The sequence below is a fragment of the Borostomias antarcticus genome, assembly GCF_949987555.1.
Source record: "Borostomias antarcticus genome assembly, chromosome: 21".
Taxonomy (NCBI): Eukaryota; Metazoa; Chordata; class Actinopteri; order Stomiiformes; family Stomiidae; genus Borostomias; species Borostomias antarcticus.
In genome coordinates, this window is record NC_140254.1 from 2,206,529 (window position 1) to 2,224,058 (window position 17,530).

Here is a 17,530-nt window from a genome sequence, read left to right on the forward strand (position 1 = left end):
TCCCCTCACTTGTTTACATTTCAAATGTAAAGCCAAGAGGTCAGAACCTATATCTACAGTACTGTAGAGTACTGTATATATCTGTCTACTTACTTATTGTATTCTCTTTACTATGTTATCCTCACTATGGAAACAATGCAAGCCTCGTATTGTTGTGATTTATCATTAGAGGAGACAAGTCCTAAAACATTGTTTCGTAAAGAGATGATGCTTTGTTTTGCAATGTTCGGATCAATTCCCTTGTCTTCAATTAGACATGTACATTTAGCTGTGCATGAAAAGCCCTCTCTCCCAAAGATTGTCTAAAACTTTTTGAGAGATTTGTTGCTTGATGTAAAAGCTACTTTACAAAAGCTCCACAAGACATTTTTGAATGTCTCTCCTTGATACTGTAGTTATGACGAAGAAAGCTTGTAATTCACATTCTGTGGACTCTTAATTGTGTAGTCAGTCAGGAGCCATTTTCTACGTCGACTTGCTGTGTGAGTTGGACTTGTCCTTCAGTGCTTCTTAAAACTCAGTGGTAGAAATCTGGGTGATCTCTGACAGCAGATCCTGCTGGACCCTCCTAGGCTGCGAGCCGCGAGAGATCCGGTCCATGCCTAGTCATACAGGCTTCTTCCCAGCCTCTGAAGGTGCGCAGACAGACACGGGCTCCCGGGTGGTGTTCTGGGCCCTGAACAGCCTGTTCTGGTCCACCTGGGTTCGGCAGGGCAGGCAGAAGTCCCTGAAGCACCTCTTGAAGTTTTCGTCCAGGAAAGCATAAAGGACAGGGTTGAGGCTGCTGTTGGTATAGCCCAGCGCGATGCACAGGTGCCAGCTGGCAATCACCCAGGGATTCCTGTTGTTGATTTCCACCAGTGTCTTGACAATGATGAAGATGTGGATGGGCGTCCAGCAGATGATGAAGGCTGCAACCACCACCAGGACCATGCGGGTGATGCGACGCATGTTGCGGTCTTTCTCCTTGGAGCCTGAGAGCAGGCGGACACTCTTCAGCCTTAGGATCATCAGGCCGTAGCAGATGGTGATGACCAGGACAGGCACCACGAAGGCGAAGATGAACACGCAGATCTTGGTGACGGTGTCCCAGTACCAGTCAGGGTCAGGGAACTTCAGTGTACACATGGTTTTACCTGGGGAGAAAAGGATAGAATCACACAGGTTGGACAGAGGGTTGTGTTAAATAATTTTTGCCTCACAGATTTGCTAAATACTAAGGCATGGTTAAAGGTACTGTGCCTCTAGGGGGGCTGTTGAACACTAAAATTATCTCCAGAAGATCACCAGTGAATTTTCTTATCAAACCTGATGCCAATTGAAAATCTTTTTTTTTTGTGCTGTAAGAGCAATACTGTAATCAGAGCAACCACATCATGTGTTCTAAAAGCTGCTGTTAAGATGCTTTACTCACCACTGTCCAGCACCTTGGTCACAGCCATGACCATGATTGGCACTCCGATGGCAGAGGACAGGACCCAGATGAGCACGTTGATAAGCTTGGCCTTCACAGGTGTTCGGAACTCCAGGGCACGCACAGGGTGGCACACAGCTATGTAGCGGTCCACGCTCATCATGGTCAGGGTGAAGATGCTGGTGAACATGTTGTAGTAATCGATGGCAATGACCACCTTGCAGAGGAGCTCCCCGAAGGGCCAGGTGTTCATCAGGTAATTGGCGCTCTGGAAGGGCAGTGTGCTGGTGGCCAGGGCATCTGCCAGAGCCAGGTTGAAGATGTAGATGTTGGTGGCAGTCTTCATCTTAGTATATCTAGTTAGAGAGCAAAATAAATGTGTTGTGATTTCTACAAACAATACATGAGAAGAGCAGTGCATGGAATTCACAGTACTGTGGGGATTTAATAGACACACATCAGGTATTCTGTGCTATCATGTCCCAGATGGAGTTCTAATTGCCCTTTGGTGAACATGGAGCACTGTGGAACAAGTAATTATAACCCTCTTTTGATTTAATTTGCTCCTCTCTCGCGCTCCTATAGACTCCCTGCACTCACTCATTGCTTCTGTTTTCTTTTCTAAATGACTGATTAAAGCTAATTAATACAATGAGCTTGTACCAGAGAGAGTGAACCTTTATGTTTTGGATAATAAATTATTCATTTGATTCTTGGTTTGATTTTGTTTTTCATTTTCATGCCTAGTAACTGCATAAAGCATCCATGTTGTATTAGCTTAGTATGAACAGTAAACCGTCCAAGGTGCAGTATATTTGCATAATATCCCTTTTACGGTTCTTTCACAAATGATCATTATGTGCTAGATGTATAGTATGTATTTATATTAAAGCACCTTTATTTATCATATACAGGTAGATGTATCATTAGTTAACATATAGCCTACAGAAATGTGATGGCTTCCACCCAAACTGGCTGGGGGCCAGGCTGCTCTCTGAGAACATGGCTTCTTCCTTCAGGTGTTGATATTGTTGTGAAAATCCTACTGATCCATCACCCCTAGGTCCCGAGCCTATTGACCCAGTGCACACAAATGTATCTGGCGGGATTTTCGACAAAGTACAGTAACTACCTCTGATATGACAATTTTTAGTGATTCTAGTGTTTCTAGTGGTAGGCAATATAAACATGATTAGACAATGCCTCTCTTTTTCAAGAACCTACAGAACCAGTCACAGACCAAATGGAGGTAGAGAACTGGTTTGGCCTCTCCGGTCAAGTTCTTGACTGGTTTAGGACTTATTTAACTGGCCAAGAGTTTTTCTTCGCCCTTGGTGACCAGAGCCCAAAAAACACTGAGATTACATGTGGGGTCCCACAAGGATCAATTCTAGGGCCCTTACTTTTCACTATGTACATGTTAACCCCACGCAATGTCATGAGAAGGAACAACATTAGCAAACATTAACATGCTTTTATTACTAGCAGATTGGATTATTGTAACGCTCTCCTGTCTGGCCTACCAATAAATGTGATTAGCCAACTCCAACTGATTCAAAATGCTGCAGCACAAAAACCAGAAAGAGGGTTCACATCACACCAGTTTTAAAATCACTACACAGCTGTTGTACCTGTCAGTTTTAGAATAGATTTTAAGATTATTTTATCTAGTCTATAAAGCCATACATAATCATACACCTAAATACCTGTCAGACATGCTTTTAAAATATACACCTAGTAGGTCCCTCAGGTCCTCTGGCAGTGAGCTTTTAATGGTATCTAGAGCCAGGACTAAGAGGCATCTTATGCCCCCAGCCTTAATAACACCCTGCCAGAAGACCTGAGAATGTCTGAGACCGTGGTAACTGTTACTGTAGATCTTAAAGAAGCTAGATCTTAAAATGTTTCTTTTAAATCTGTTCTCATGTGTTTACATGATTTGTGTTTTTAACCGTCTCTTCTTTATGTAACTATGTGCTACATTGATTTGTATTAATGGCGCTATAGAAATAAAATGACAATGACAAAAATTACGTTGACAGAATTTTGGTCAAAGAGTGCGGATACAGTCAATTAAGAAGATGATCAGACCTGCGTTCACCATAAAAGCCAGTAGTGTTCATGAGGAGCCTTGAGGACTTAATATAAAGCTTAACACTGTACAGAGACTACAAAATGGCTCCTATAGAAATAGGAGTCTTGTTGTCGGCTGCACAACTTGAAGCTGTAGCTTTGCAGACATACTGTAGACGTACAGTAGGAGCCACAGGGGATGGGTGGGATGTGTCTCACTCAATACTAGAAACAGTTGGATTTGTTCCACCCAAAAATTACACTGTGGTGTGGGTGGAGAAAAAACTGTATATTTGAAACCTTTATTTTGAAAAGCACAACAACCTTCACTTTCACTTTTGTCAAAGGTCTTTTGCAGGTCATCCCCTGTATACAGAGATGTCAGTGTACAGTATGAGCATTTGTGCATCTGCAAATAAGTGGTTTGAAATAATAAAAATCAATGGTCTGTGACAAAACCCTACTAAATATGTAGCCTTTGTAATGGTTAAATCCAGTACATTATTTTTAGAGTAACTGTTTATGGTATTCTCTGAAAAGCTTGTGTTGTAATTTACATGAATGTCATGCAGGAACATCAAATGGTTGAGACAGGCAGACAAAAAGAGGGAGAGAGAGGAGCAGGCCACACGTAAGAGAGATTGATAAGTATTAACCTGTATTGGCCTTTGCAAGCATCAAGGTTCCTTTATTTGTCACATGTAATGTACAGTACGGTGTACAGAGCTTTCACAGACACATGTAATATACAGTGTACAGAGCTTTCACTGACATTTTGGTATTGCTTGCTTGTAGTAGGTGTAGTCTCTTGGCTTTGAGTTAGAATGTCTTTCACTTTAGGAGGTTCAGAGCATGTACTGTATGACCAAAGCAGAAACAGGAAGAGATTCATTTTGTGACTGACTCAATGTTGACTGCTCCTGCTAATAGAACCTCAGGATAATGGTTAAGTAGCCTACAATTAAAATAAAAGTGCTCAGAATAATGGGGAAGTAAAACAACTTGTCATTTTTGTGGCAATATGTCAAACTCGCTCCTACGCCCTTGAATACAGACACTGTTACAGTGCATTCCAGCCTTGCAGTGCCATGGGTGATTTTTTTTATCTGTTGAAGCAGACCACTGAAAATTGAAACCATCTCTCGCAGTGTTTGGAAGAAAATTCATACATTAAGAAAGTCCTGTGTTGTGCTGTGCTGTGAGTCTCGTTTCCCCCTCCACTATCTCTGCTCCGTTTGTGTGCAGCAGGGTCATGCTGGCTTGACTGATTCGATTGCCCCAACACCCCAATTACTTTCCTGTCCAATTTCCGGCCCACTCACACTCTCCTTTCCCGTGAAAGGTACAAGTAACAAATGTATATCGCATTCTGTATATTGCACTGTTTTTGTATTGCATTTGCACTGTCATGTCGTTGCACTGTCCTGTCCCACGCCCTGTCCGATGTTGTCTGCAACAGTGTATGTGTGTACCATATACATGGCCAATAAAACTGATTTTGAATCTTGAAGAGTTAGAATGCTGAGAGAACTCACAATCGCATGAAGGTAGGAATGACAGTGGGTCGTGTCTGTGTGTGGGTGTCTGTGTCTGTCACGTGTGTGTGTGTGTGTGTGTGTCTTGCATCGTGTCCTCTTCCCCTGAGACATTATACCGTAGCACACAGGAGCTAGCTGAGAACACACCAGAAACTGGCAGGTGATATTGTACATTGAAGCAGCCACTCGGGGGTGGGGGGTTAGCTGCCATCCTGAGGGACTCTCAGCTGTACAGGACAAGGGTAGTTTATGACGAGATGTTGACAGCTGTGCCTGCATGAATAAAAAAAATCAATTAACCATTAATCGAGCAGCGCCAGTGGCGTGCACAGACATTTTTGGGGGCAGGTGCTCAGTGAAAAATTAGGGCACCTTGCGCGGTGAGATGTTGACACGGGGGGGGGGGGTTGCTGACAGATCATTTGTATTTTGATTGTCGTGCGAGTTGTTGACAGGGGGGGGGGGTTATGTGTTAGTTACCTGGCTGGTTAGCTGTCATCACTCGGGCACTCTGGATGGGGAAAGGGCAGTGGAGGAGTAGCGCGCCTCTGTGTCCGCTTTTCGCGTTTACCGTTGACAACGGAAGAGAGGGAGGGGAGGGGCACGGTGTGTGTGTGGGGGGGGATGGCAAAATTACAATGCATTTTGGGGCATTATTATTACACGCTTTTAATCGAGAATCGATCGATGTCACCATGGGCCACATACAGTACACTGTTAAAGAAAAAAAAAAAGTAACTTTCAAAAGGGCACTTGCCTTGTCCAGAGGGCAAAGGGCAGGTGCTCTAGCACCACCTTGTGTCTATCTGTGCACGTTCCTGAGCAGAGCGGTCGTTAACGCCACGCGGTACGATGCGGTCCATCCTCCCTTGTTAAGAGCTTGTTATAAAGTCAAGGCTGAAGCATCTACTGAAGGAAGTTCTTTTATGTACTGTATGTCAGTGTTGATACGCAGAGCTGAGCCCTGAGGTGTGAGGGCATTACCTCGGTTAAGGTGCAATTAAGCCACTGAGGCAGTCGCAGCGAATCAACTGCCTACATATTCATCCAGTGTCACCTCTCAGACGGGAAGCCACCACAGGAGGACCGACCATACTAGTCTCGAATAATCAAAAAAAATGTATGTGTCTAAGATCAAATGTCACAGATCATAGTCAATATTGGCTAATCGCTCAGGCCCATATTGACCATTTTAGTGACCTCTGCAGTGAATCTGTGAATCAGGACTAGCACTAACTTATGAAAATATATTGGTTGATCTTAAGACAGTATAAAAAGACCTCTGATTTTTTTAACGATGAAAGTCTCTGTACTCTCATGCTCTAAAATGCTCTTATAGACTTTTAGACTTTTGACTGGGTATTGGAAGCATTAGCATATAGACAGGTCCTGATCCTTTATCCTCTCATGGTTGTTCAATGAGGCCCTCTATGCCTCACTGACTCCCCGATTAAACACACAGGTCATCAGGCACTCCACTGGGTTCTCAGGGTTGCAAGGCCATCAACCGAATACATACACATGGGCGCACAAACGTTTGCACGCATGAATGCACGCACACACACACACACACACATGGGGCGGCTGTAGCTTAGTTGGTAGAGCGGGTCGTTCAGTGATCGAAGGGTCAGTGGTTCGAATCCCAGCTCCAACTGTCCACATGTCGAAGTGTCCTTAAGCAAGACACCTAACCCCAAATTGCTCCCAATGAGCAGGTTAGCACCTTGCATGGCAGCTACCGCCATTGGTGTGTATGGGTGAATGAGAGGCCATTGTAAAGCGCTTTGAGTGCAGCTAAGGTGGAAAAGCGCTATATAAGTGCAGTCCATTTACCATTTACTTCTGTGTAGACATGCAGTGAGACACTGTGGCTGTGTTGCCTCAGGACCACCCCTTCTGGAGGGTCTCGGTGCAGCTGTTTTGGTGCGCACCTGAGTGCGATTGCTGTGTTCACACAGGCCTAAACGAAGCGCTCTCGGGCCTAAAGCTCATTTGGTGCGCACTAACTAGTGTCTGTGTGAATACACCCTCAGACCCTAAAATAACACACAACACACAGACAAATACACTTCATAACACCGCAACTGAAAACAACACTCTGAGGTCATCTTTCCACAGGAATGGCAACATATTTACAACTGATATCACTCAAGTCCTGACCTCTCCAAACCACAGCAGACAGTGGTGTCTCTCCATTAGGGCTTTCCCCTGCCGTGGTGGTATCAGTCTCCCACACAGCTGCAGCATCACACAGAGGACTGCTATCTTTCTGGAGCACAGTCACAACTATGTGAATTACGGTAGCCCAGGTAGCTGCTGATCCTGGTAGATAATATGAGTGTCTTGAAGTTGCTAAAGGCTCATCCTGTCTATGTGTACTCTGTGTTGTTCTGCATGTGTAGTTGAGGCTTCTAACTCCCTGAGACTCTAGTGAATAACAGTGAGTTAGAGTGCATGGAAACCAATGCACTAGATACTCAATCTCATTCTCTCACTCATTTCTCTCCTCATCTCTCTATCTTGTTTTATTACTCTGCTTTCTTTTGCTCTCTTCACCCTGCCGTTCTGGAAATTTACTTGGTGTAATGGCATTTTCAGAAGAATTTTGTACATTTGGCCTACCACTTTGCTGATGATGAATTGTATTTTTTTTATTTGATAAAGCCACTCTCTGTGCCCTGCCTGTTAAGTAGGCTACATTGATTCACACACCTTATATGAGCAAGAGGCAGCCCACAGACACAGGCCGAGGATACGTGTTTAGTTGCCTTATGTACACTACTTATTTCAGTTAAACCATACAACATTGCTCATGGTACTATGCAGTACATAGTACTGTCGTCTCACAGCAAGAAGGTCCGCCTTTCTGTATGGAGTTGGCATATTCTCCCCGCAAGGATTTCCTCACAAAGAACCCAATATGAAAAACATGCAGAAGAACAGATGTTCTTCAGTCCGGACCCTGACCAAGACCTGGACTGAGCACTTGGACTTGGTCTCCGGGCACCATGAACGATGGCTGCCCACTGCTCCTGGCTGCCCACCATGCAGGGAACAATTTCCACCGGCGACTTCCGAAAAATTGCATCTGTGTGTGCTGTGTGCCGTCGCTCACTGTGTGCAATGTGTGTGTCACAAATAAAGACCCTGCTCCTCGGTTCCTGTAATTTAATTAATTTAATGTTTTAATTATATATGGTCTTATCAGCGTAACCATGGAATACTACTGTATGGCTAATCCCATTTGTCTCATTTTGTTATACAGCTCAAATATCTTTAAGTAAGAACCTAAATTACTACTGTAAGTAACATTTATTTGTATAGCACCTTTCACAGATACCGAATCACTAAGAGTTTCACAGTATTTACCAAAGAACAATAAAACAAACAACACAGTGCCTAAGAAATGTAATCCCACCTGTACATTCTTTCAGCAATTAATTGAAGCTAAGATTGAGGAAGCAGACCGAGTGTGTGAGTGAGCAGCAGTTAATTAGCCAGTTGATTAAGAATGTTAGGAGATAGGCTACTGCAAGGAGTCCCCCACAGACACTCCACTAATGTCCATTGTCATGGCAACCCAGTTCTCCAAGGAGTAATTGTCATAGAAATTGTAGTCTCACCACCTCCCTCAACCTTTCACATAGCTGTGCTAATCTAATTCATGACAGGATGACCTCCAGGAGGTCAACACACCTAGACGTTGTCTACTCCAGAATAACCATTCTTTGTCCCATTGTCCCTGCAAGAATTACCGCCTTTTCTCATGTCACGTGTCTGTATTCTCGACCACTGTTGATGACGCCTGCCATTTAATATGACGTGTACAATGGGTTAGCCAATCACATCCTGGAAGCGCCATACCTGTGTATTGCTTGAATATAAGGCCGCGCAAGACCAGACTGGGGCACTTCTGTGGATGAACCACTCATGTGCGTTGTCCTGAAGTCCTTGCGCTCGTATGTTTTCTCAATAAACCAGACTTAACCTGTTTGAGCGAATCTTGGCAAATCCTTTTTGACTAGATCAGTTAAAAATCTTCTACATAATGCAAACTGATGGTACTTGCTTGCTATATCAACCTCCAATGGATAAGAAATTCCAAGAAATAGTGACCAATAGTGACCTTTTGTTTGACAACCATGCTCCCCATTCAAACGAATAGCGCTCCACTCTAGCTTTTGAGTTACTAATTTTGAATTCATACCCATTTTCTCGCCACACCTACAGTTTTTAAACTTCACGGATAGCCTGTTCCGAGGATTCCTACAGTGTCAATAACTAAGCTATAACATTTATACTTTTTGAGAGAATGCCTTCCCATTGAAGTGAATGCACTTCCATACCAACACCTCCACAACTACTGGGTCCCTGAGTGGGCTAGAGACACACGGCCTTCACCAGGGGTTGCATGGGGTTGGCCCGGGGGGTCACTGACCTGCCCGAACTGGCTCTGACCCATTGTCTCCAACTGGCTCTGACCCAAGGGTCTCGCCACCACGCCACTATCCACCCCACGGACCCCACAACTTAGCCTCTGAGTGGTCTAGAGACACACAGTCTTCACCAGTGGATGCAGATGGGTGGCCCGGAGAGGGGTACACGGTCCCAAACCTGCTCTGACCCAAGGGGGAGGAGTCTTGCCACCACGCCACTATCCACTCCACGGATCCCACAACAGACACTGAGTGGGCAAGAGACACAAAGTCTTCACCGTTGGGTGCAGGTTGGTGGCCCGGAGAAGTCGAATTGCCTAACGCATCATCCCTTTGACATTCCACTTAATATGTATGTTCTCTAAGGGTCAATAAGCAGAATTTAAGATGGCCGCCATTCAAAGACAATGCAACGCCACATAAACAGGAAGTGAGGTCTAATTGATTAATGCATCATCCCTTTGATTTTCTACTTAATATGCATGCTCTCTAAGAGTCAATGAGCAAATTGTAAACAACATGCTCATCTTTCAAGCTACAGGTTCAGTTCAAAGAAGCTAATCAGGCTGTAAAGTTAAAACGTATTTAAATTCCTAGCTTCTTCTGGGTAATGTAGTTCAGCTTCTTCTGCCAGTTTTACATTTCAGCTAAGCTTCCAGGTTTGTCCGTTTTTTAGCTATGAATTCCATCATTCATTCCATCTTTCAACTTTGACAGTATTACAGTTTATCTTATAAGCTTTTGTAGCAATGCATTTAAGTGCTTAGCTTCTTTAGGCAATGCTTAAGCTGTGCAGTGTTGCATTTGAGGTCTCAGATTTTTCAGTTATGCATTTTCAGCAATGTCTTTCAGCTGCTCAGCATTCACACGCATTTTCTGCAGGAAATTCACTTTTAGTTATTTATCACTCTCTTGCTTTAAGAGTGAAGAGTTGAATACATTTATACTATATATTTAAATTTAGACTGTTCCATGCTTTATTCTCATTTGATACCATTCATACTTAATCTATTTTGATTTATTTGTATTAATATTAGTAGCTAGTAATCTAAATTACATATTATGCCTGCTGTCAGCAAGCATACACATTTTCATAATGTACCTTTTCTAGTTGTTATTATTAGGGCCCTTATGCTATGGTAATAGGAACCCTATTGTAATATTATTTTCCTGAAAGTGGTCAAATAACAACAAAAAAGTTTGTATTTCTGCCATTTGGTGTGTAATCTGTCTGTTACTCTGTCATCCTGTCTTCCCAGTTTATCAGTCTGCCTCCCTGTCTGTAAGTCTCCTGATTATGGTTATGGGGGCATGTCTGTAGGACCCCTTCCCAGGGCCTGCCCTGACCATTTTGCAGCCCAACATGTGTGTCTATTGGTGCAGCCTTTATTCCTGATGCTGCATCACTGGGATCTTCTGAGGTGGAGGGGACCGCAGGAGTGCCTGACGGTGCTGTGTGTTGAGGGCTGGGTTGTGAGGAGGTGGAGGGGACCGCAGGAGTGCCTGACGGTGCTGTGTGTTGAGGGCTGGGTTGTGAGGAGGTGGAGGGGACCACAGGAGTGCCCGACGGTGCTGTGTGTTGAGGGCTGGGTTGTGAGGAGGTGGAGGGGACCACAGGAGTGCCCGACGGTGCTGTGTGTTGAGGGCTGGGTTGTGAGGAGGTGGAGGGGACCGCAGGAGTGCCCGACGGTGCTGTGTGTTGAGGCCTGGGTTGTGAGGAGGTGGAGGGGACCGCAGGAGTGCTCGACGGTGCTGTGTGTTGAGGGCTGGGTTGTGAGGAGGTGGAGGGGACCGCAGGAGTGCTCGACGGTGCTGTGTGTTGAGGGCTGGGTTGTGAGGAGGTGGAGGGGACCACAGGAGTGCCCGGCGGTGCTGTGTGTTGAGGGCTGGGTTGTGAGGAGGTGGAGGGGACCGCAGGAGTGCTCGACGGTGCTGTGTGTTGAGGACTGGGTTGTGAGGAGGTGGAGGGGACCGCAGGAGTGCTCGACGGTGCTGTGTGTTGAGGGCTGGGTTGTGAGGTGGAGGGGACCGCAGGAGTGCTCGACGGTGCTGTGTGTTGAGGACTGGGTTGTGAGGAGGTGGAGGGACCGCAGGAGTGCTCGACGGTGCTGTGTGTTGAGGGCTGGGTTGTGAGGAGGTGCAGGGGACCGCAGGAGTGCTCGACGGTGCTGGGGTGGAGGTGTCTGCAGGTGGCCCAACATTTGCAGAGTGCGATTAAAATATTTCAGAAGTCTGAAATATCTATCTGAAGAGAGAAGATTATGTGTGACCATTGGGTGTTACAGTCTATTAATAATAATAATAATAATCATAATAATAATACATTTTATTTGTATAAACAATAATTATAAATACAATAATAACGATGAAACACTTAAAGAGATGCATAATGTCTGCTATACTGTACATAAGATGGGCATGCATACTAATGGACATTAACTGTTATAGTCATTACAATGAAATGCAGATTTACATTTAAACAGAGTCCAAATATGCAGTGTAATATAGCATAATGAGAAAGCTAAGATATGTGGTATTAACATTAGGCCTAATGATGTGCACTTTAACACTGATGTAACTTTAATGATATAAACACACTTTAGAGATAATGAACTGTAACACAATAAACCAAAGGCCTACTAAAATAATTAATTATATGTACATAGGTGATGAAAAGGAACAGCATTTTGATTACAAGCAGGGCAAATGTTTGCTAATCAGATGATAGGCTAACAATATAGCCTACAGTATAACACAGGATAGCCTAGATGAGGTAACCTGCTGAATTGACCTAATCTTACCAAATGTCCCTGATGATGACTGGTACTACAGTTTGGTTCGTTTTATTAGTTGTGTTTTATATACTGTTGTGCACGCAGTATGGATTTTTCAAGAGGACTGACTGGGCGCGGGCACCATTGTTCCCGCTGTCCAGCTAGCAAGAAGCCGGTGCAGACAGGGACTGACAGCTGATGTGCGTGCATCAGTGACAAGCTGTAACGTTTGCTAGCTGTCAATGTTTAACTGGCTAACTGGCAATGCTTTTTGCATCTTATTTCCCCACAACGCAGAGTGAGCCACGCTAAAGTAATGTAACGCTCGGCTCGGCTACAGTAACATTAGCTAACTTTAACTTTAACATTAGATAAAGTTAACTAGCTATTTAGCAAGCCATGCTAGCTAAGCTACTATCGTCCAAGTTAACACTACACTCTGTTACACCAATAAAATAGACAATTCATCATCACATTAACTTTACTGTACCTCTGTCTTTCTCTCGTTTTTCCTCCTCTTCTTTTCTTCTTTTTCTTCCCTGAGCGCCGGAGAGCTTGGGTCTTTTAGACATGCTGAGGTAGCCTATTTGCGGGGTGCACGCCAGATAGCCTAGAGCATGGGTTCCCAAACTCCATCAATGTGGGCCTCTCCTCTGAAAACAGTGACACACCCGCGCCCCCCCCAACCCCCCAAATTTGTCCATTATGCAAGGCATTGTAGCTAGCCCATAACGTTACACAGCTAAGTTAACTCGGTGGCACCTGTTGCTAGTTAACGTTATGACGTTTTCGCGCAATACATTCATGCCTGTGGGGGGAGGCTCTCTCTGCACTATCCACAAATTTAGGATACATCTCTCCCATTATTTATTTCGATTTTGAGACCTTTAAAATCACGTTTCATTCATAAAAACGATAGACATTTAAAAAATAAAAAACATATTTTTCCTTTTTTTTCTAACCATCCCTCCGCGCCTCCCCTGAATTTCTTTGGGGCCCCCCAGGGGAGGCGTTTGGGAACCTCACAGTTTGGGAATGCCTGACCTAGAGCATCGTCCACAGGGTGCAGGTAATATGTCTAGACATGTTGAGGTAGACATGTTGGGGGGAGTAGTTCACATAACCAAAAAGAATAGCCTATAGGCTATTTTATAGAGTTACCTTGTTGTGGGGTTATTTAATATTTCGAAATAATATAGTGATAGCTGGTATTAGTAAAAACTGTGAAAGTAAACCTTTTTTTTTCCTCCCCACTTTTGCGCCCCCTCTGGGTGCACGGCGCCCTTAGCATTTGCCTATGCCACGGGTCGGCTCTGCCCCTACCGCTTATGGTTATATATTTTTTACATTCAGTCTTTTCTGAATAATATCCTCAGTAAGGTTCCAGTCTATGCAGAATTAAATCTGGACGACGTAAAAAGCCCTCAGTAAAGAACGCAGAGAAAGAGAGAGAGAGAGAGAGAGAGAGAGAGAAAGAGAGAGAGAGAGAGAGAGAGAGAAAGAGAGAGAGCGGTCATTATACCTACACACTACCACTAACCACAAAAAGAGAATAGGTACCCGTGTGATGGAACACCAAAATAAGGTTATGTTATAATATGTTATAATCCTTATGCATATTGTTATATAAATAATGTGATAATGCTAATGCATAGGCTATTATATTATCTCCTCGCTGAACTACACGTATTTTAAGAGTGGTCTGTATATTGCGCATGCATCCACCCCCCAAAAGGTCTATTTTCTCAAACTTTTCCAAGATTTCTAATTAGGCTGACATGTCCTGATATGCTATACAATTTTGAACAAGGGAATTATCACCCAAATTTAACAAGCTAGTGGCTTACAAGATAGCCTACAGCCTCTTACCTCACCACCCCGTACATAACGAGGATGTTTCCAAGTAGTCCCACCACACAGATGACGGAGTAGAGAGCCGTGATAGAGATGGCCATGACTATACTCGCAGGGCTCTGCGCCCGAGCCGGCTCTGTGTAGTTTTTCACGAAGCTCATTGTCTCGTCCGGGAAGCTGACATTAAAAGGGATAACCGAGTACAGGTCGGAGAGATCAGCACCGGGCGCTGTGGACGGCTCCATGGTGCGCGGCTGTGGTCACTGGTCGCTGTTCTCTTTGCGGTGCTGAAAACTTCCCCGAACACCAGGAGCGGGAGGAGAAGCGGCTGTCTACACTTTACTCTACACTTAACTGGATGGATCGTGTTGATCCGAACGTCAACACAATCTAAGTAAAGAGATGAGTTGATCTGATAACTCGTCTTTCGGAAAAAGAAAAAAACAGTCAAGCGCACTTTTCCTAATGAAACATACAAATAACTGGGGTAGGATTTCAGAAAAAATGTGATTCAAATTAAGCAATGTGCTGCTCTGCTATCCAGTGTTAGGACCAGTCGATAGCCTAGAAGGTATGCAGGCCACTCGTTCTTGCAATAGGCTACACGGTCACGCAGTGATGGTTCTGGCTCTCATATGCCCACCCCTGCTCACAGTGGTCTTATGTCTAACGGTATACGCGTCGACGTCAAACCTGCGTAGTTGCAAAAAGGTGAATTGCCCACGCGCTTATTGTTCGGTCTACTGTTTTTATTGGCCTGCACTGCACATAGCCATATAAGTATAACACTAATACTTATAAGTATAAGATTACTTCTGATATATATATATATATATAAGAAGATAAGTGAAACCTCAGCTGTTTTGGATATAGTCAAATAAAACTTTGTAAAATGCTGGTAAAAATGTCAGCACTGCGCCATAGTGTCCCAAGATGTCCAGCAGATGGCGGCAGAGTGCACCGTACTTGGATTTTGTGGACTGATTTGGGCTTGGCTCACCCTAAGTGGGTTCACCTGTTTGGTTGCTGATTGCATGCACCTGTATTTAAGAGGTGTCTGTGTTTTGCCATGCATTCGAGCCTCATATGTTTCTAGGAGACTCCTGTACCTTTGTTACCCTTTGTGGGACCTTCTTTTGGATTAAAGCAAGTTTGTTTTTGGCTCCTATGCTCAGCGTCCTGTACTTAAACTCAGTACTCTTAAGTTAGCATCGTGACAGTAGGCTCGAATCATCAACATGAGTTTAACAGGCGCTGAAGGAGCGGACATCAGCCTATCCCAAGTGCTCGGAGCTTTGAAGACCCAAGGATCCTCAATCCAGCAGATCCAGACCTGGATAACACAGCAAATGCATCAACAGAACCCCCCAGGCGGCAAGACATTCCTTCAGAAACCGGAGCGGTATGATGGCATCCCAGAGACCTGTCAGGGATTTTTGACTCAATGTGACCTGTTTTTTGTTATGCAGCCAGATCAGTTCCCCTCAGAAAGAGCTAAGGTCGCTTTTATGATTTCTCTGCTCTCAGGTAAAGCTCTAGTGTGGGCTACTGCCCTGTGGGAGGCTAGTTCCCCACTTTGTGCTAATGCAGCAGAGTTCTCTAAAGCACTACGCCAGGTTTTCAACCATCCTGTGAGTGGCAGAGAAGCAGCACGCCGCATCAGCACGCTCCGCCAAGGGGCCAGAGCCGTTTCTGAGTATGCTATAGAATTCCGCACCTTGGCAGCTGAGAGTAAATGGAACAATGAAGCACTTTTGACCACTTTTTATAACGGCCTGTCTGAGGCGGTCAAAGATGATTTGGCTAGTCGGGAGTGGGGTGCCACTTTAGATGAGCTCATTACCACCTCTATCTGCCTCGATCAGCGCATACGCGAAAGGAGGCGTGAGCGCAGGCTTCCCAACTCCGCACAGCCCCAAGTGTGTTCGCCACAGAGCGCGTCAGCTCCCGCTGCTCAGCCCACTCAAGCGGAGGCTATGGAGATAGGCAGGTACCGCATCACACCTGCTGAAAGAGAGCGTCGCCGCAGAGAGAGATGCTGTCTTTACTGCGGTGAGGCTGGTCATTACAGAGACCGATGCCCCCAGCTGCAGGGAAACGAAAACGCTCATTAGGGGAAGGGGACAGCTTAGTGAGCAGTTTGGTCCGATCTCAGTCCCCCAACCCAGCTAAGCGCCTATCCCTGAGTGCTCAACTCACCTGGACCCCAGAGAACCCTGAGAACATCCCAATCACTGTGCTGATCGATTCCGGTTCAGAGGAGAATCTGATGAACTCTGCTCTGGTCACACGCCTCGGTCTACCGGTCATGGCTCTTCCCAATCCTGTGAGAATACAGGCACTCGACGGACGACCCCTAGGCTCCGGTAAGATCAACTACATGACGCGCCCCTTATCGCTACAGATTGGTTCACATAAAGAGACTATCTCTTTGGCTTTAGTCGAATCCCACCATGACATGGTGGTACTAGGGTTTCCCTGGCTCCAGAAGCACAACCCCCTAATCAATTGGTCCACTGGGGCAATTTTGTCATGGAGCTCAGAGTGTGTTTCAGCCAATCATTTTACACCTGTGATGGAGTGTTCCGCTGCCTGTTCATCTCCTGAGCTCACTTCAGTCCCTGCCGAGTATCATGACTTAGCTGAAGTGTTTAGTAAGACTAGAGCTACAGAACTACCCCCTCACAGATCTTATGACTGTGCCATTGACCTGTTGCCTAACACTATTCCCCCCCGGGGACGACTGTACCCTCTCTCCGTCCCAGAGACTCAGGCCATGGAGGATTACATTAGTGAGTCCCTTACCAATGGGCTTATTAAGCCCTCGACCTCACCCGTGTCAGCAGGATTCTTCTTTGTACCCAAGAAAGATGGTGGTCTACGACCATGCATAGACTACCGAGCACTGAACAACATCACAGTGAAAAACAAATATCCGTTGCCACTCATGTCTTCTGCTTTTGACCTCCTTGGAGGAGCTACAGTGTTCACCAAACTAGACCTGCGGAACGCTTACCATTTGGTCCGCATCAGAGAGAATGATGAGTGGAAGACTGCATTTAGCACCCCTAGTGGACATTATGAATACTATGTGATGCCGTTTGGTCTGACTAATGCACCCGCTGTGTTCCAAGCCTTTTTAAACGACGTGCTCAGAGACTTCCTCAACCGCAGTGTGTTTGTTTACCTCGATGATGTGCTCATCTTCTCCAAGTCCCTTACAGAACATCGTCAGCACGTCCGGCAGGTCCTACAGCGGTTACTGGACAATCAGCTGTTTGTCAAACTAGAGAAGTGTGAGTTCCATGTTACACGCACCTCCTTTTTGGGGTATGTCATCTCCCCTGACGGTGTGATCATGGACCAATCCAGGGTGCAAGCAGTACTGGACTGGCCGGTTCCTACCACTCTCAAACAGGTACAACGTTTTGTGGGATTTGC

The 17,530-nt window shown here is 45.2% G+C and overlaps 1 protein-coding gene across 1 annotated transcript; it reads right to left on the minus strand.

Annotated features, from left to right (window-relative positions):
• Positions 1 to 606: 606 nt before the first annotated feature.
• Positions 607 to 14,334, minus strand: oprd1a (opioid receptor, delta 1a; the record flags this gene model as incomplete). Its single annotated transcript, XM_084454814.1, has 3 exons — positions 607 to 1,136; positions 1,415 to 1,770; positions 14,105 to 14,334. 3 exons carry the CDS (start codon positions 14,332 to 14,334, stop codon positions 607 to 609), a joined length of 1,116 nt encoding a protein of 371 aa, XP_084310940.1.
• Between the last annotated feature and the right edge of the window lie 3,196 nt (positions 14,335 to 17,530).